General features: G+C 35.7%; 2 protein-coding genes across 5 annotated transcripts; both read left to right on the top strand.

Annotated features, from left to right (window-relative positions):
• The first annotated feature begins 1,079 nt into the window (after nt 1-1,079).
• LOC128175213 (uncharacterized) lies at nt 1,080-9,372 on the top strand. Of its 2 annotated transcripts, none has more exons than XM_052840666.1 (8): nt 1,080-2,014; nt 2,121-2,218; nt 4,854-4,889; nt 5,117-5,222; nt 5,563-6,379; nt 6,491-6,514; nt 7,326-7,527; nt 7,756-9,372. In XM_052840666.1, the coding sequence occupies exons 2-8, from the start codon at nt 2,188-2,190 to the stop codon at nt 7,872-7,874; spliced, it is 1,335 nt and encodes a 444-aa protein (XP_052696626.1). In that variant the 5' UTR covers nt 1,080-2,014; nt 2,121-2,187; the 3' UTR covers nt 7,875-9,372. The 2 variants fall into 2 exon arrangements, with proteins under 2 accessions (XP_052696626.1, XP_052696625.1); XM_052840665.1 differs by having other exon boundaries at nt 1,080-2,052.
• Nucleotides 9,373-9,802: 430 nt separating this feature from the next.
• On the top strand, nt 9,803-19,011 carry LOC128175216 (uncharacterized). Of its 3 annotated transcripts, none has more exons than XM_052840671.1 (4): nt 9,803-10,059; nt 12,156-12,237; nt 17,464-17,695; nt 18,402-19,011. In XM_052840671.1, exons 1-4 carry the CDS (start codon nt 10,048-10,050, stop codon nt 18,661-18,663), a joined length of 588 nt encoding a protein of 195 aa, XP_052696631.1. In that variant the 5' UTR covers nt 9,803-10,047; the 3' UTR covers nt 18,664-19,011. The 3 variants fall into 3 exon arrangements, with proteins under 3 accessions (XP_052696631.1, XP_052696629.1, XP_052696632.1); XM_052840669.1 differs by lacking the exon at nt 9,803-10,059 and adding an exon at nt 10,066-10,244; XM_052840672.1 differs by lacking the exons at nt 9,803-10,059; nt 12,156-12,237 and adding an exon at nt 11,477-12,114.
• Nucleotides 19,012-19,118: the final 107 nt, after the last annotated feature.

Below are 19,118 nucleotides of genomic sequence, written 5' to 3'. Positions count from 1 at the left end.
TCTATGTCTTCTGGTTTGGAGCTGGGGTGGTGGGGTAGATTCCTTAACTATGCATAAGAATGAATGGGCAAAGAGAGATAACTGCTGAGAATGTTACCATTGTATACTAGGAAAGCTGTGCAATATTTGTCCTTTGGGATTAATTAACCTTCCACAGGAAGAAATTCCTAAGCTTTATCTTTATTTGTCACACTGAGATTAATTACTGCACTGCCTGTGTCTGCAAATGAACTTTGTTTTGAAGTTGAGGTCAATTTTGAATGATGTGTAGTATTGTGTACATTCTTTTGAAATATGGATTTAAAATATAATATTCATACGTTATTTTGGTTAAAATACCGTACACAATGATTTATGATAATTTTATTGAATTCTAAAATCAAGATATATATTAAGATATCCTTTTTCACTATTTTATTTTTTAATTATTTATTTTATTTTTTTCTGCCTTAATGCTATTAATTTTAACAGGTAATCAGATAATAACCCCATTCTGTCATTTCTGAAAAAAAAAATCTTATTGTAAATTTAGGAGAAAAGGATGAGAGAGCAGAACAATTAACCCCCTGGGAATAATTATCTTGCCTGCTGCAGAAAATTTAGAGGATTATCTCTATCTGTCATATGAAGATTAATGAACACCTTTGTCTGCAACTGATGTTTGTTTTGAAGTTGAGGTCAACCCTGGGTGATACAATGTATTTGCATTCACTGAAGGCTTGCATTTTATAAAACACCTGTTTAAATCTTTTTTCAATACACATTTAATTTAGGTTTTTTTATAAGACATGAGGTTATCCCTGTTTTATGCAGATACAAGGTTACTATTTAGAGTTTTTGGACATTCAGGAATTATCTTGAAATTTTAAAAATACAGTTGTTACTTATAATTTTCATATATTTTATTTTTTAAATGTAATCAAATTAAACTCTCATTCCATGAGCTGCACCCTTATATCTTTACCCCTCAGTTTAACACTTTAATTGTTGGATGAAAATCATATCCAACTACAAATCATGAGATCCTATATATTGCAGTTCTTTACATCTTGTGCCGGGCATTTATTTTTCATCATTGTTAATATACAGAGGATGGAATTCAAAGTTTTTTTCACTTCTGTATATTAATTGTCATAGCAGGGCCCTTCCTGACTGGTCAGTTTTCTAGTTTAACTTTAAAAATTGTTGTGAATTGTTTTTAAATCTAAACATACCTTTTTATTTAGCTAGCCTTATAGTAATTCTATTCTAAAGTGAAATGTACCTCATGTACTATGTACAGATTACTCAGTACTTTCCCCCGGACTGCATTTTACGGAAGACGTTACTGCTTTAGACTAGTCTAATTAACGTAATTAATGTCACCTGGTATCTTGTTATCATAAACTAATAATTGTTTTAATTCAATTGCAATATATTGAAAGTACATGTATATGGATTATAATAGTTGTGAAAATAGATTTAAATAGATTTTGTGTGTAAAGAATGTAAATATCTACGACTTCTGTGAGCCTCCTCTTAGACAGACAGACAGACAGACAGACGGACAGACAAACAGGAGGTCTCTGGCACCGAATGACGCCCTTTGAAAATCCTAATTTCACCGTTAATCCTCTTAGTATAAATTCCCAACAGACAATGCACCGGTGTCCATGCACCACTGCATTTAATCCGGCGCAGTACTGAATTAGATTATCAGGCCTTATCAGTTGTGTATCTTTTTGTATGATGGTGTTTACACTTTCATCCTAGTGTCATCTGAGCTTATCTTTTATGGACTGTAAAGTAGATATAAGTAATTCTTAAGGAAGGTTTTGATCTATTCATGCAGGTGAAAATATATACCCAGTTCAAATAATATCTGCATTCAGGAAGTATGAGAGAAAAAAAGAAGTCACTTGGTGTCTTTAGATAAAAACATATGTCCTGTTGTTTGTATTGTTGTTATTGAGGAAGATTGATACACTCAGTAGTCAGTATTAATGCAGTGCTGGGGATCTCCAGGCTAACTCAGGTCAATGTGGTGACTTCAATGATTAGACAAGTCAAGTTGTAAGTACCCAACTATCCCACACCTTGTTGGATTAACAGTTATATATATAACTAATTAACTATTACAGGTGAACAGATATCGAGGAGAATTATGATTGACCGAGGCGTTTGAGGAGTAGCACGGACTTAGTGAGGATGAACGATGCTGCAGAGGTGACTGTTGTTGGTAAGTACACACCTCATATTGAGAATTTCAACAAGGATGGCCATTTTTTTATATCATGATTAAAGATTTGATGATGATCATATAAATGCTTCCAGTGATATTGAATCTGAGGGGTAGAAAATTATCACTGAGGAATTATGTAATGAAGCAAGTTAACTTTACTGATGAGCTTGTGTAAACCAGTTGGTACATGTGTATTGAGGTTTAGGCACTTATACTTAGAAATTATATAAACCATTGTCTTACATCTAAGTATATTGACATACTATTGATGTATGTAGAAGATAAGATGTATCAATTGCATTTGTCTACATATACCTGGAATATATTATAATGATTGATGTGTCATGAGTACATACATTCAGGAGATATTTTATGTAAAACTGAAAGATTTATTTAACTAACTTAAATCAAAGTACTGAATTACTGAAAGCCGGGCTCTTTTGGTGTGTCTTTCTGCATATTGTGTAGTAAAGACTGAAAATATCTCTCTCTCTCTCTCTCTCTCTCTCTCTCTCTCTCTCTCTCTCTCTCTCTCTCTCTCTCTCATGCTTTTAATGTCGGCAAAGCATCAGAGAGCGACCAAATTTTGTAAGCGGCTATAAACAAAAAAATAAGTCTGTCTAGTAGAAGTTAAAAAACTCAACAGTTGCTGCCTTGAATTTTGCAACAAGCATTATATATATTCAATCCCCGTTTCTTCATCGTGCAGCAAAGTAGTTCATGGAAATTCATGCGCATTGTATGTGTCCAAAATGCATAGTAATGTTTTAAAAACACGTTATTATTAAGAAAACTAAAAAAGAGAGACAATTCATTCGAAATTTAAAAAAAGAAACAAAATGCCAACACTTTTGACAAAACGTGGCTCTTTGTGTAACTATTAGGTATAGCGGAAGCTTTACCTTGGCGCTGTTTGGTTTTTTGTTTATTTGTGCTATTTATAGTAACATTGGCGATTGGCCTGCCTATAGCAAGGACTCTGGCAGTGCTTTCAGCAGAGCCTGGCTAAAAAGTTAGTACTAGGTATTAGGACCTGTATTTAATGAGATTAGTTTAAAGAAGAATGGACGTGTCCTTTGTACCAAAGGTTTGAGACTTATTTTGATGTTGCATAAATTAGTTGTTTAGAAGGGGTGAGGTTGGGATTGACCAGAACTAATTTACCTGTACATACAATATACACATGTACATACTAAGGTAGTCACTCAGTGAACCGGGTACATGTAATTAGCATGCACATTACCTGTATTCAGTCATGTCTGTGGTGTTTTTGTTACATATTACATGGACATTTTGATTCCATTTAAGAAAATACAATTATATAGTAGTCCATATATTTAACTTCATTATAGCAATCTTGTTTTATCCAGGAAAAAAGTTAAAACATACAAAATTTTAATGTACAAAAATGCAGTACATGTATAACGATATCAACTGAAACATGACTCATTTATGTGCAAGGAAGAATTTCTATTGTAGCAGTTACTAATAAACTGAGGTACATGTACAAGCCTTGGGCTTGGTTAGTTATTAAAACATTCTTAATCAGTGATTGAAAATCAGCTTTATTAATTATAAGTACCAAGTCAGACATACCCTGAAACTTTGTTCATGTTTTATTAGTAAAATGAATTATTTCTTCCACAATTCTGTTGTATTGGTGCTTCTCAAGTTTGTAACATTTCATAATTACATATGTTGATTAAAACATGCATGTCTATCATTAATGACAATGGGGTAGTTATAATCAAACACCTGCATGAGTTGATGGTGATTTGTAAGGTTGCAGTGCTTTTGTCAAGGACTAACTTGTCACCAAGTGATTTGTTTTCTGATCCATTCAAGACCTCGGGATTCAGAAGGTAGAAATCCTGAACAAATGAGTAGATTATTGAATGTGTCAGACGTGAGAATATTAGGTGGGCGGCCCCGGGCCATTCACGCCATTACATGTATGTAACCATCAGGCACACACCAGCTCTCTCCTAATCTCTCCACAAAATACATGCCTGACCTTTCAGTTTTCCCTGCAGAAGTTTTTACACCTTAAATGACAATAAAAAATGCAAAGTGAATAAGTACTGGTCACATGTTGATGTAAATTAGCAGTATATTGTATAAACAAACAGGGAACTAAACTTTATTTTCCGATTGTTGACAAGATGTTTTATTGAACCAAGTGAATAACCACATCATCAATAATCATTTTTAAACCGTCAAAGTCCAGTGTCTCTCTCCACATAATCACATATTTATGCTGATTAACTTAATTAGTCGTGTAATTGATTGACCACTCCCAGTTTGTAGCACGTAATTTACAGTATCTTAAGGATGTCAATGTTACATGTAAGATCTCCTATTCCTGTACAACAAAACAAGCCCACGGTTAGCTTGAGCCAGTTTAGCAGGTCTGACCCTTCTAACGAGTACCAGAGCTCTGTACACCTCACAGAGAGGCTGTCAATTATCTGATTGACCTTAGGACCCCATCCTTCTTCTTAAGGAGATGGGTGATATCTGATCTAGCTTTTTCTGTGCAGTTTTGTGGACTTGTTACCGGTAAGTAATTTAAGTAGATGATAGAAAACAATGAGATATGAAAAAAATCAGAGCTTTTCTGTTTATATTACAGTTGTTAGTGCTAAAGGCTTACAGAGCAAGAGACAAGGTAAGATCTCTCTCTCTTTCTCTCTCTCTCTCCCTCTCTCTCTCTCTCTCTGCGATCTCTCTCTCTAATGGTGATATTAAGCAACCATTTTAAATTTCCTGTTAGGCTTATTAAAAAAGTTGTAAAAAGATAGTACAGTAGATTGATAAACGTAAAGGAGCTAACATCCTTGACATTTTTTAGATTCAACTCAAATATTTAGAGTGGATTCCTTTAATTTCTTGCAGGAAAATGTAAATTCTCTGTACTTTTTGGGGTTGGCTCTAAGAAATACAGAACAACAGTGGTAAAGGATCCAGATGGAAATCCAGAATGGAACGAGGAATCCACCATGTAAGTATTGTTATCCAGATGATAAATGGATGGAGAGAAAAAAAGAATCTCAATCTAAAAACAGCATCAAACAGCATGTTTTATTGTCGAAAGATTGAAAATCTTGGCATCATACAGCATTTTTTATTGTTGAAATGTTGTCAATCTCAAATAGATATGTTGACCTGTGTCATTAACATATTTTGTTAATAAAATATTCATTGATTATCTTGTAGGACCTTAACTAAGTTGAGAAAATAGCATTTTTCATAATAGTCAACGTACTACGTACCCGCATATTTATTATAAACTAAATTGGGTTTTGTTTTTTTTTTCAAAGTCAGTATTGTTTTATTCATAGACAAGTTACCAACCCCCTGGACCAGGTCTTTTTCAAAGTGACAGAGAAAGAAGACATCCTTGGTCAGGTGAATATACCTGTCACCAGTCTCTCAGGACCACCTGGGTACACCACCATAGTGTCCCTACAGCCCCACAAAAAGTGCCCCAACCCCAAGGGAGAACTCATCTATAGGTGCCATGTATCCCAGTATAGGCAGGCGCATACCCCGATCATCAAAACAGGGAGTCCCAACAGTCTCCCGACAAACATCTTCAAAAGGAGGTTCAGCATTGACAGTTCCTCTATCATCAACCTCAAGAACGGCAAAGAGAGCAAACAGGGGGGAGGGTCCAAGTTATCCACCCTCCACAACAAATTCTCCCGGTCCATCCAGGATATTTTTAGCTTTGAGAAATTCCATCAGAATGAGGAGAATGATAAACAGGTGAAGAGCCCAGTGATCACCTCGGTTACCCCGTCATGTGGTCTGATAGAAGGAGGCACCAAGGTGACCATTGAAGGCAGAAACTTAGGCATGAGTAAGGCAGACATTGTGGACTTGACTATTTGTGAGTGTGAATGTGTCAACTCTGTGGTATGGGAATCCTCCAATAGAATCTACTGTACGACCAAACCATCTCTGGCAGGAATCGGAAACGTGGAGATAAAGACGGAATCTGGCGGCATTGGTCGCCTAAGACAGGCCTACAGCTATGTGGAGGAACTTCCCCCAGAGGGAGAGGTCAGCTACCCCAAGGATGATCAGACGGACGGACGGCGATCGGCCAGCGACAGTTTGCCCCCATCCCCCCAGACACCCAAGAAGACAGTACAGGTATCACATTTAAACACACCCGTACTGTTTTGTGTGTTATAGCAGACTCTGCACTGTTTACTGTAATGTTAAGTTAGACTGTTTGATGATGTGTTGTTGTGTGTGTATTAGAAATCACATTCCTGTAGGATAAAGGTGAGACACTACAATACCTGTCTTAAAATTTGTCCCTTATTAAACAACGCTTCCTTCTACCCTCCTCTCTTCCCAATCTGTTAACACTATCTATGCATTATAAACTCAGTTGATATATTTTGTTCAAGCAATCTAAGGGAGCAGATCAAAAGAACATGATTTTTTTTTAAGAAGCACAGTGAAACAAATTTAAAAATAACAAATCTATGGTTGACTTTCTTACTTCTCTGATAATAAGATCACTATACACCATTTCTTACATGGTCTGTAAGTTTGACCAGGCTAAGAGTGCAGTACCTGTGACTAAGGGAATTGCATGATTAGAACAATGATTTTAAATTCATCAACTTGGGTTATAGCATGTTTCACACTACCAGCTGAATAATGTTTTCTTCATTTTAAAATAATTTAAGCACTTTTATGTTCTTTTAATACTTTTAAATGCATGTTAAATACTTGTAATTATAATTTGTATATGATCCTCAATATCATTCCATTTATCATTCAATTAGTCAAAACAAACTTATTAAAATTTTGCTACCATGTAAAACTCTCCGTATAATTTGTTTTTAGGAAGAAAAAACAGAAATATATAATTTTTCGTGAGTGCAAAATTAAAAAAAAGAAAGCTTTGAGTTCTTACTTACAACAGTTTTCCTATTTGCCACTTTATTTCCATAGGAGACTTCTATACACATTTAAAACATAGAAAATCTCATTACATTCTTGATATAATATAATCAGAAATAAATAAATTTTTATCTTTGAAGCATAACAGGTATTATAATATTTTGGATTTCTGACCTGATAGATTATTTTGCCCCGGGCCGAGAGCACTGAGAATGTTCAAGGAGACGGACAGCCAAAGAACCACTTATACAAGCGGCGCGCCAGTGATGGAAATATTCTATCCCCATTCTCAAAGTACAGTCATGGACCCCCCAGTCCAGAACCACCACCCTCCATGGACCACCTCCTCTGTCAGATAGAGAAACTGAAACTAGAAAATATAGGTAACAGTCATAATGTGTCAAATAGGGAAACTGAAACTAAAAGTTATACATAAAAGTTGTAATATTTTAGATAATGAAGCTGAAACTAGAATTGTAAAGTACATGACAAAAATTTAGAGTGCGCATTAAGAAGTAAAAAAATTTTGAAAAATCACTTCCAAGATGCAACCAGTGTTCTTTTCATGTAAAAAGGCTGTTTAAGTTTTCAGAATGAATCCTTTTTTTCAGCGCTACGTCAGGAAAACAAGGACATGAAGTCGTATATTGACCGTCTCCTCCCTAAGGTCATAATGAACTGTCCTGAGGCTCTGGAGGCGGAGAGATATCTCAACAAAACGGGTTATTAACATTGCCAAGGGGCCAAGTGCATTAAAATCAACCTTAAAGAAACTTACTTAATTTGATAAACTAGGTCACTATGCATAATTTACGAGTCGATGAACTGTAGCACCACCTTAAACCATTCCACACAGCCAGACACCACCTGGTGACAGATGAAACTGTCAGGGAAAGATAACTCCGAACAAGAGGAAACATGGCCAACAGTCAGAAGGTGTAGCATCACTGTACGATAGGATTGCATGGGTACATGTTGAGTGTGTGTGTATGTGTGTGTTGTTTCCTTTTTCTATATTTTTTGTGTGAATTCTCCATTTGGAATGTGATTATGAGGCTGTTTGGATAACTGTTATTAAGCAATGAATTGTGATATTTTACATTGATGGAGAATTGTGATAGATTTTCAAACCATGTTTTTACCAGATTTTGTAAATATGACTGTGAATATATTTTCATTCATGATGCCCTAAGGTACTCTAATTGACTAATACTTGCTGCATAACACAATAAGTTATTTTGTGTAGTTCTACAAAGTATTCATCATCTTTTATGTTTGTACTTTGCTATTAGTATTTTTATAAAAAATAGAGCCAAACAAGAATTTATAATTTATTGACATGAACTTTGACTTGTATTTATGCAAATTATAGAGTTGGAACTAGATCTGAAGGATTTTTTTTTTGGTGGCAAGTTTTAGATTTGGTTGTGATTTTTTTGTTTACAAAAAAGAAGTTGAAGATCTGTATGAATCTTTTCCAGGGTTTGCTTTTTTAATTTTGATTTTTTTTTAACTTGGAAGGATTGCTCTATATTTTAGAATTTAGAGTGTCCTTGTTTTGATAGTGCTATACAACAGGTATCTGTGTATATATGTGGATCTGTAACATATCACCTGTACAGGTAAACTGTAAACTGGATTTTACCGGTATTGCCTTTACACCTAACATATCTTGTTTAACTCATTTATAGCTTCAAGCATTATTCAACATTGTGCAGTCAAACAGTTTTTCCTCTCACTGTCTCGTAATTTGATACAGCAATTGTTTGGTTTTAAGTTTGTTTTTAATTTTCAAAAACAAAAAAAATGCTAATTATTAAAACCTGTTATGCAACGTACATTACAAATTTTGTGTTTTGTAACTCTAAGAGAAGTAACTTTAAAATGCTGTCACTCCCCAGTGGATATGGAATACCTCACTAACAAACAAAAAATGGTCCAAAACAACAAAAAAACATCAACTACAAACACTCTTATTTTATGCCACAAATAAGAAATAATACCAAAAATAAAATGAAAATAGGGTTAGTAAGTATAAAAAATATTTCCATATTTTAACTTTAAAAATTATTGTGAATTGTTTTTAAATCTAAACATACCTTTTTATTTAGGTAGCTTTTTAGTAATTCTATTCTAAAGTGAAATGTACCTCATGTACTATGTACAGATTATTCAGTATTTATTTCCCCAGAGTGCATTTTACGAAAGAAGGCATTGCTTTAGACTAGTCTAACTTAATAAATGCTACCTGTTATCTTGTTATCATAAACTAAGAATTGTTTTAATTCAATTGCAATATATTGAAAGTACATGTATATGGATTATGATAGTTGTAAAAATAGATTTGAATAGATTTTGTGTAAAGAATGTAAATATCTACGACTTTGTCCCATGATAATTGTAAAACGCACTCCCGGAATTCTGTGAGCCTCCTCTTTGACAGACAGACAGACGGACAGACAAACAGGAGGTCTCTGGCATCGAATGACGCCCTTGGAAAATCCTAATTTCACCGTTAATCCTCTAAGTATAAATCCCCAACAGACAATGCACCGGTGTCCACCACTGCATTAATCTGGCGCAGTACTGGATTAGATTATCAGGCCTATTAGAGACTCTGCATAGTCCGAACGAATCCCCTGCACAGGCATTTAAACCGATCCATTCCAGGCGTGCAATTACCCATTGTTATATTCTTTGTGTTTTAAAAACCGAGTAACATTTGTAGATCGTCGCCCCCCAACTTGACTATAAACCTGTGTAATGAAAAGGGAGATGAAATCAGTTTAAGGCAAATTGATTAACAATGGCAGCGGAATAGAGAAATAATATTTATCGCCGGGAACAATATGGAAGTAAAGTAATTTTTGTGCCTTTGGTTGTTATTTGGATTCCATTAAACAATGAGTGTGGAGGTAAGGTTGGAATACTCAGGTACAAAGTGGTAGTAATGAAAGATTCCGCCAGTAAAAGCAATCGTTATCTCTGAATTTGTCACTTAATGAGGATTTAATGCAAATTAATAGTGTCGTTTAAAGACAGTGCTTGACAAAATTATTCTTAGATCGATCTTTTCAAAATGGACAAACTTTCACTGAAGGTAAATCAAAATCAAATTTATTCTCTCTCTCTCTCTCTCTCTCTCTCTCTCTCTCTCTCTCTCTCTCTCTGTGATTCCAAATGCTAGACATGCACAATTTTTTTTATAAATAAGTTGATTAAAGGCATACCAACAAAATAGTCAATGGAATTACTGCATAGACCGCGATAGATCGTAACTTTAGATAGCTATGTATGTATATTTCTATAGTATTGACTGCCAAAAACATTTAATACCCATTCCGTCTAAAAAGCGCAAGTAAAATGTGCATTTATAAAATCTTCTTCTAAACTGCTGAACAAATTATAAAAAGTAGCAACTGCTAACTAGTAATAATATGTATCGTTTTGATATCAGATAATGTTTATTTATCTTTAAAAAATACAGTGTAAGCATTTGCAAACTTTAACAGTATTGACATGTTTAAATATGAATGACAAATTATATATCTTCCCGAGCTATGATATAGCCTAAGAAGTTAACAGTTAAACATCACCATGAGCCTGATCACGGCGAAATGTAGATGGCAATATATGCATTGAAGTCTATGATTTGCAATTGCATAATCTACGATTATATTCGCCTTTTCACAGGCACGTAGCATCAGGGGGAGGGGGGGGGGGGGCCTCACTTTTTGTCGCAGCAACAATTTTTTTTAAAATTTACATATAAAAATTTGAATTATGATGGAGTTGGCCCCCACTTATTTGGAAGTATGTAAAAAATTGATAAGAGAATAAGGAAATGAGGAGCGAAATTGAAGTTATATACTACGCCAGCCCCCCCCCCCCCCCCCCCTTAGGAATTTGAAGATTTTGGGAAACTTTAAATTTTTCCTTCTTTTTTGGTTTGTCAAGATTTTTTGGATGAGTCTGCCCCCCCCCCCCCCACTTTCAAAAACGATGCTACGTGCCTGTTTCAAATACAATATTACAAGTATCAGCACTAAAACAACATTTGAGGATAGAGGGGGGGAAGGGGGGTTGAGGTGCAAGTGTTTTATCAAGTCCAAGAGTCGGACCGTATAATTTCCGTATGCCTTCGATTCTTGTTTGTGTTTTAAGCTACATACTTATTACAGGTACCACCCCCGAACTACCAGTGGGTTACAGTGGTAAGGGGGGGGGGGGTGATTGTACACATTTGAAAAAAGATTAACTTACATGATATTGTGCAACTTAAATGTAATATTAAATGGAATCTCATTTCAAGTATTGGCAAAACGGTTCATGCAAAAAACGGTACTTTTAAATTCAACAGTACTAACGTAGAATTAGTTCGTCTCATATACTAGTATAATACGACAATTGAATTACATACTTGTATTTTTCATGAATACAGGTCGTCTGGTAAGTAATCTACATGTTTATTTGTATACATAACGGCATTTAAACGAATAAATCTTCAGATGGCTCAGGTAACTTTAATTTACATTATCATTCTAAAAATCAATTTAATTAAGGGTTGATAGTAACGTACTATAAAAGCTTCAAACGGCACTGATGTGTACTCGTGCTCGTATTTAAAGGTCCCCCCAAAAGCTGAGCAGGTTAAACATTTGTTGGTGCATTGTTTTCCCCACACAACAAGTGCGCGTTTTACGAGACCAGAGCCCGTCACTGCAAGGATTTTCTCACGTTGGTTCCCTTGTATTAATTTTTCACGACTTATCAATACCTCCGATTGACAGATCGCTATTGATTTTTCTACACAAAAAACATCAATCAAAACAGAGATTACATAGAGAACCGCCGAACCCCGAGCCGATAAGCCGGGGGTGATAGCACTCTGGTCGACGCTCCGACATCTGTGAGCCAAGCTTCATCGTGTTATTAGCGGGGGAATATGTCACCGGAGTATCGACAATATTGTAAGTACTTTCAGTACTTTGATTTTTTTCTTTTTTTCAAGGATTCACTGGAGAAAATACGACAAGCTAATCACGAGGAGTTCCTGACCAAGTCTTACCGCCCTAACGACAGACTCAGGCACAGTATGTACACCGATACACTTACATATTACTGACAAATCATTGTCTACTACAAAGTACAGAACCTTGACAGCAAGTACATGCTAACTAAGTAATTACAAATGTATACTTACAAAGTACTGACATTGTACACGGTATGCTTGCAAAGAATCGACAAAGACATGTTAAAAAGTATGCTTACAAGGTCAAGCTAAATGTATACCTAAAATACCCTGACACATGTATGCTTACAAATGTATGCTTACAATGTATTAACAAATATATGCTTACAATGTACTGAAAAATGTATACGAACAAGATCCTAACAAATGTATGATTACAAGGTCATGACAAATCTATGCTTACAAGTCCTGACAAATATATGCTTAAAATGTTCTGACAAATGTATGCTTTAGATGTACTAAAATGTATGTGTACAAGGTCCAGACAGGTGTATGCATTCAGTGTCCTAGCAAATGTATACTTGCAATGTGTACTAGCAAATGTATGCTAACAAGGTCCTGACAAATGTGTTCTTACAATGTACTGACAAATGTACTGTATGCTTTTACGATATATACTGGTAAATGTATGCTTACAAGGCACTGACAAAATGTATGCTTAAAATGAACTGACAAATGTATGCCTTGGATGTAACGACAAATGTATGCTTAGGATGTAACGACAAATGTATACTTAGGATGTACTGACAGATGTATGCCTAGGATGTAACGACAAATGTATACTTTGATGTAATGACATGTATGCTTAGAATGTAATGATAAAGGTATGCTAAGGAGGTACTGGTAAATGTATGCCTAGGATGTAACGACAAATGTATGATTAGGATGTAATGATGGATGTATGCCTAGGATGTTCTGGCGAATGTATGCTTAGGATGTAAGGACAAATGTATACATGTATATGCTTAGGATGTAATGACAGATGTATGCCTAGGATGCTCTGGCGAATGTATGCTTAGGATGTAACGACAAATGTATGCCTAGGATATAATGACAAATGTATGCCTAGGATGTAACGACAAATGTATGCTTAGGATGTAATGACAAATGTATACTTAAGATGTAATGACAAATGTATGCTTAGGATGTACTGGCAAATGTATTACAGTATGCTTACAAAATATCGACGCGGTATATGTATTGCTTGCATGCTTATTTGTTAATTACCGTTGCCACAAAGTCAAAACTGTATGTACTTATAAATAATTGTACAGACTTGAAACTTAAAAACAGTAATATATGCTTACAGAGTACCGACAAACCCAGATACGGTACACCAGAAGTTGATACTGGATGATATACTAGGGATATCGTGCCGCAATTCTGGTCTCTCTGTACCAGACAACTGTTTACAGCCCCTGCTGCTCTATACAATAGATTGCTGCTCTATACAATAGATTGCTGCTCTATTCAATAGATTGCTGCTCTATACAATGGATTGCTGCTCTATTCAATAGATTGCTTCTCTATACAATGGATTGATGTTCTATTCAATAGATTGCTGCTCTATACAATAGATTGATGTTCTATACAATAGATTGCTTCTCTATACAATGGATTGCTGCTCTATTCAATGGATTGCTGCTCTATTCAATAGATTGCTGCTCTATACAATGGATTGCTGCTCTATTCAATAGATTGATTCTCTATACAATAGATTGCTGCTCTATTCAATAGATGGCTGCTCTATACAATAGATTGCTGCTCTATACAATGGATTGCTGCTCTATTCAATAGATGGCTGCTCTATACAATAGATTGCTTCTCTATACAATGGATTGCTGCTCTATTCAATAGATTGCTGCTCTATACAATGGATTGCTGCTCTATTCAATAGATGGCTGCTCTATACAATGGATTGCTGCTCTATACAATAGATTGCTTCTCTATACAATGGATTGCTGCTCTATTCAATAGATGGCTGCTCTATACAATAGATTGCTGCTCTATACAATAGATTGCTGCTCTATTCAATAGATTGCTGCTCTATACAATGGATTGCTGCTCTATACAATAGATTGCTTCTCTATACAATGGATTGCTGCTCTATTCAATAGATGGCTGCTCTATACAATAGATTGCTGCTCTATTCAATAGATGGCTGCTCTATACAATAGATTGCTGCTCTATTCAATAGATTGCTTCTCTATACAATGGATTGCTGCTCTATTCAATAGATTGCTTCTCTATACACTAGATTGCTGCTCTATTCAATAGATTGCTTCTCTATACAGTGGATTGATGTTCTATTCAATAGATTGCTGCTCTATTCAATAGATTGCTGCTCTATACAATGGATTGCTGCTCTATACAATAGATTGCTTCTCTATACAATGGATTGCTGCTCTATTCAATAGATGGCTGCTCTATACAATAGATTGCTGCTCTATTCAATAGATGGCTGCTCTATACAATAGATTGCTGCTCTATTCAATAGATTCCTTCCCTATACAATGGATTGCTGCTCTATTCAATAGATTGCTTCTCTATACAATGGATTGATGTTATATTCAATAGATTGCTGCTCTATTCAATAGATGGCTGCTCTATACAATAGATTGCTGCTCTATTCAATAGATTGCTTCTCTATACAATGGATTGCTGCTCTATTCAATAGATTGCTTCTCTATACAATGGATTGCTGCTCTATTCAATAGATTGCTTCTCTATACACTAGATTGCTGCTCTATTCAATAGATTGCTTCTCTATACAATGGATTGATGTTCTATTCAATAGATTGCTGCTCTATACAATAGATGGCTGCTCTATACAATAGATTGCTGCTCTATACAATAGATTGCTGCTCTATTCAATAGATGGCTGCTCTATACAATAGATTGCTGCTCTATTCAATAGATGGCTGCTCTATACAATAGATGGCTGCTCTATACAATAGATTGCTGCTCTATACAATGGATTGATGTTCTATTCAATAGATGGCTGCTCTATACAATAGATGGCTGCTCTATACAATAGATTGCTGCTCTATTCAATAGATTGCTGTTCTATACAATGGATTGCTGCTTTATTCAATAGATTGCTTCTCTATACACTAGATTGCTGCTCTATTCAATAGATTGCTTCTCTATACAATGGATTGATGTTCTATTCAATAGATGGCTGCTCTATTCAATAGATTGCTGCTCTATACAATAGATTGCTTCTCTATACAATGGATTGCTGCTCTATTCAATAGATGGCTGCTCTATACAATAGATTGCTGCTCTATTCAATAGATGGCTGCTCTATACAATAGATTGCTGCTCTATTCAATAGATTGCTTCTCTATACAATGGATTGCTGCTCTATTCAATAAATTGCTTCTCTATACAATGGATTGATGTTCTATTCAATAGATTGCTGCTCTATTCAATAGATGGCTGCTCTATTCAATAGATTGCTTCTCTATACAATGGATTGATGTTCTATTCAATAGATTGCTGCTCTATTCAATAGATTGCTGCTCTATACAATGGATTGCTGCTCTATACAATAGATTGCTTCTCTATACAATGGATTGCTGCTCTATTCAATAGATGGCTGCTCTATACAATAGATTGCTTCTCTATACAATGGATTGCTGCTCTATTCAATAGATGGCTGCTCTATACAATAGATTGCTGCTCTATTCAATAGATTGCTTCTCTATACAATGGATTGCTGCTCTATTCAATAGATTGCTTCTCTATACAATGGATTGCTGCTCTATTCAATAGATTGCTTCTCTATACAATGGATTGCTGCTCTATTCAATAGATTGCTTCTCTATACACTAGATTGCTGCTCTATTCAATAGATTGCTTCTCTATACAATGGATTGATGTTCTATTCAATAGATTGCTTCTCTATACAATAGATTGCTGCTCTATTCAATAGATTGCTTCTCTATACAATGGATTGCTGCTCTATTCAATAGATTGCTTCTCTATACACTAGATTGCTGCTCTATTCAATAGATTGCTTCTCTATACAATGGATTGCTGCTCTATTCAATAGATTGCTTCTCTATACAATGGATTGCTGCTCTATTCAATAGATTGCTTCTCTATACACTAGATTGCTGCTCTATTCAATAGATTGCTTCTCTATACAATGGATTGATGTTCTATTCAATAGATTGCTGCTCTATACAATAGATGGCTGCTCTATACAAGAGATTGCTGCTCTATACAATAGATTGCTGCTCTATACAATAGATGGCTGCTCTATACAATAGATGGCTGCTCTATACAATAGATTGCTGCTCTATACAATAGATGGCTGCTCTATACAATAGATGGCTGCTCTATACAATAGATTGCTTCTCTATACAATGGATTGCTGCTTTATTCAATAGATTGCTTCTCTATACAATGGATTGATGTTCTATTCAATAGATTGCTGCTCTATTCAATAGATGGCTGCTCTATTCAATAGATGGCTGCTCTATACAATGGATTGCTGCTCTATACAATAGATTGCTGCTCTATACAATGGATTGCTGCTCTATACAATAGATTGCTTCTCTATACAATGGATTGATGTTCTATTCAATAGATTGCTTCTCTATACAATGGATTGATGTTCTATTCAATAGATGGCTGCTCTATACAATAGATGGCTGCTCTATACAATAGATTGCTGCTTTATTCAATAGATTGCTTCTCTATACAATAGATTGCTGCTCTATTCAATAGATTGCTTCTCTATACAATAGATTGCTTCTCTATACAATGGATTGATGTTCTATTCAATAGATGGCTGCTCTATACAATAGATGGCTGCTCTATACAATAGATTGCTGCTCTATACAATGGATTGCTGCTCTATACAATAGATTGCTGCTCTATACAATGGATTGCTGCTCTATACAATAGATTGATGTTCTATTCAATAGATTGCTGCTCTTTACAGCAGATCTCAATATGTGTACATTATTTCTTTTGTACAACTAGTTACCTATTCAATCAACTTAAAAACCCACTGAACACCTACCCTACATAAGTATAATGAATAGAAAATATTTGACATACATTGATGCTTACAGTGCATACTAAAGTACACCTTGTTCGACTTAGTACGTACAAGGGGATCCTTATTTATACCTGTACAAATGATCTTGGTCAACCTATGTTTTAATAACTAACCCGATATGTAAATATACTTTTAGTTTTCATTCCATCCTATTAGTTTATCATCGAAATCATAGTGACAAAACTAACTATTAATACAGGTGCTTTATTTTAGTGACGTCAGCATTACGTGAGCGTTGGCTCCACTCGGCCCCCCGGCCTGACATGGGAAAGACGGTCTCACCCCACCGCCTACCTCTCCACATCATACGGAGAAACCTCCAGAACAGGGACACGTGTAGTGCGCATGCGTCCTTACGGAATTGGATGAGTGAGGAGGAACAAGAGAAAAAGCATAAATGGAGGAAAGATTTCGAACACAAGTGGAAAAACGAGATTGTTAAAAGGTTCTAATTTTAACGTCATTTTGGGGTCATATACATTCTAATAATAATAATTACAATAGTTTAAATTTTCGATATATTGCTTATAATTGGCGGTGTCAACGATTTCTGTGAAATCGAATACAACTGTTGCACAAACTAACAGTCTTTATAGCAAAATATTCTGGATTACATAGAATTCTTTTAATTTTACTGGTATTGCAGGCACGTAGCATCGGGGGGGGGGGGGGGGGGCACGGGGGGAGGGGGGGCACTTTTTTCGCAGCAGACATTTTTCTAAATTTTAACACAAAAAATTGGATGGCGGAGTCCCCCCCCCTACACTTTTTTGGACCTTAAAAAAGAAATGGAGTGAAATTAACGGTTAAATTGAAGTTATAGGTACTGCATCCACACCACCCTATTTTAAGTTTCTGCTTGTCACGATTTCTCGGATGAGCCACCCCCCCCCCCCCCCTTCACCCACTTTCAAAAACAATGCTACCTGCCTGTATGGGTGTTTGCTTGACCTTCTGAAATGAACGTCTAGAAACCCACGCAAGATTAATTCCGCAAAGAAAATATATATATACCCTTTTTACTCAATTAGATTTGTATGTAGTAATTTAGTGAAGATACCTTCAAATAATCAGTGATTTTTCATGTTAATTCGGTATACAGTTAAGATAAATTGCCACGCTTTAATATAGACCTATTCTGTTCTCTCCAGAAACGCCGTGTACCAGGACCGCCTGCCGTACTGCCGCCGTGTTCATGTCCCGCCGGCCCCCGTCCGTCAACTGTCCGCCAGCTCTAACGTGGATACCCAGCCCTTCTTCTACACCAGTCACTCCCCCCGGCCACGCTCCTTGAAGGAGAGGGAGAGGGTCAGCCGACACTTCATCAACCCCGAGTGGAGGTCCGAGGACATCTCCTGGGTCCGCTTCGATCAGCCCAACACCCGGAACATCGACAGACTCAGCCTGTTCTGAACTTGTTGCTGTAATTGCGAACTATTTATTTAAATTGTTTACCATTAATTCAACTATGAACTGATTTATTTTAATTGTGAACTATATTAATTTTCATTCTGAATTGATTTCGTTCAGCTGTGAACTATTTATTTTGTGAACTGTTTTATTTTTGGACAGCTTGTGCCAAGATACTATAGTGATGTCCATTTATTTTAAACAATATTTTATTATCAAAGTAACACAAAGGATTGCACAACCTATATAATTCCTCTCCACAATTCAAAGTCAGACATGCTTAAGTTACTTTCATTGATATTGATGTCATGTGTCAACAGAACGGGGATCGAATAAAATCCGTTCTAGAAATCTTGAGCTTTCTTTTATGGGTATTAGAGGCCCATGGGCCACATTGCTGATCTGATTTATACTGTCGTTCTCAACGATTGCTGTATCTACGAACTCGGACTGGGGAT

The sequence above is a fragment of the Crassostrea angulata genome, chromosome 3 (assembly GCF_025612915.1).
Source record: "Crassostrea angulata isolate pt1a10 chromosome 3, ASM2561291v2, whole genome shotgun sequence".
Classification (NCBI taxonomy): Eukaryota; Metazoa; Mollusca; class Bivalvia; order Ostreida; family Ostreidae; genus Magallana; species Magallana angulata.
Note: the sequence above shows the minus strand (reverse complement) of the source record. Positions and strands in the feature narration are given on the sequence as shown.

Coding starts and splice junctions, on each gene's coding strand:
- LOC128175213 (XM_052840666.1), top strand. CDS start 2,188: ATGAACGATGCTGCAGAGGTGACTGTTGTTG. Junction 4,890..5,116: donor CTTACAGAGCAAGAGACAAG/GTAAGATCTCTC, acceptor AATTTCTTGCAG/GAAAATGTAAATTCTCTGTA. Junction 6,515..7,325: donor CACATTCCTGTAGGATAAAG/GTGAGACACTAC, acceptor CTGACCTGATAG/ATTATTTTGCCCCGGGCCGA.
- LOC128175216 (XM_052840669.1), top strand. CDS start 10,224: ATGGACAAACTTTCACTGAAG. Junction 10,245..12,155: donor TGGACAAACTTTCACTGAAG/GTAAATCAAAAT, acceptor CTTTTTTTCAAG/GATTCACTGGAGAAAATACG. Junction 12,238..17,463: donor TAACGACAGACTCAGGCACA/GTATGTACACCG, acceptor GCTTTATTTTAG/TGACGTCAGCATTACGTGAG.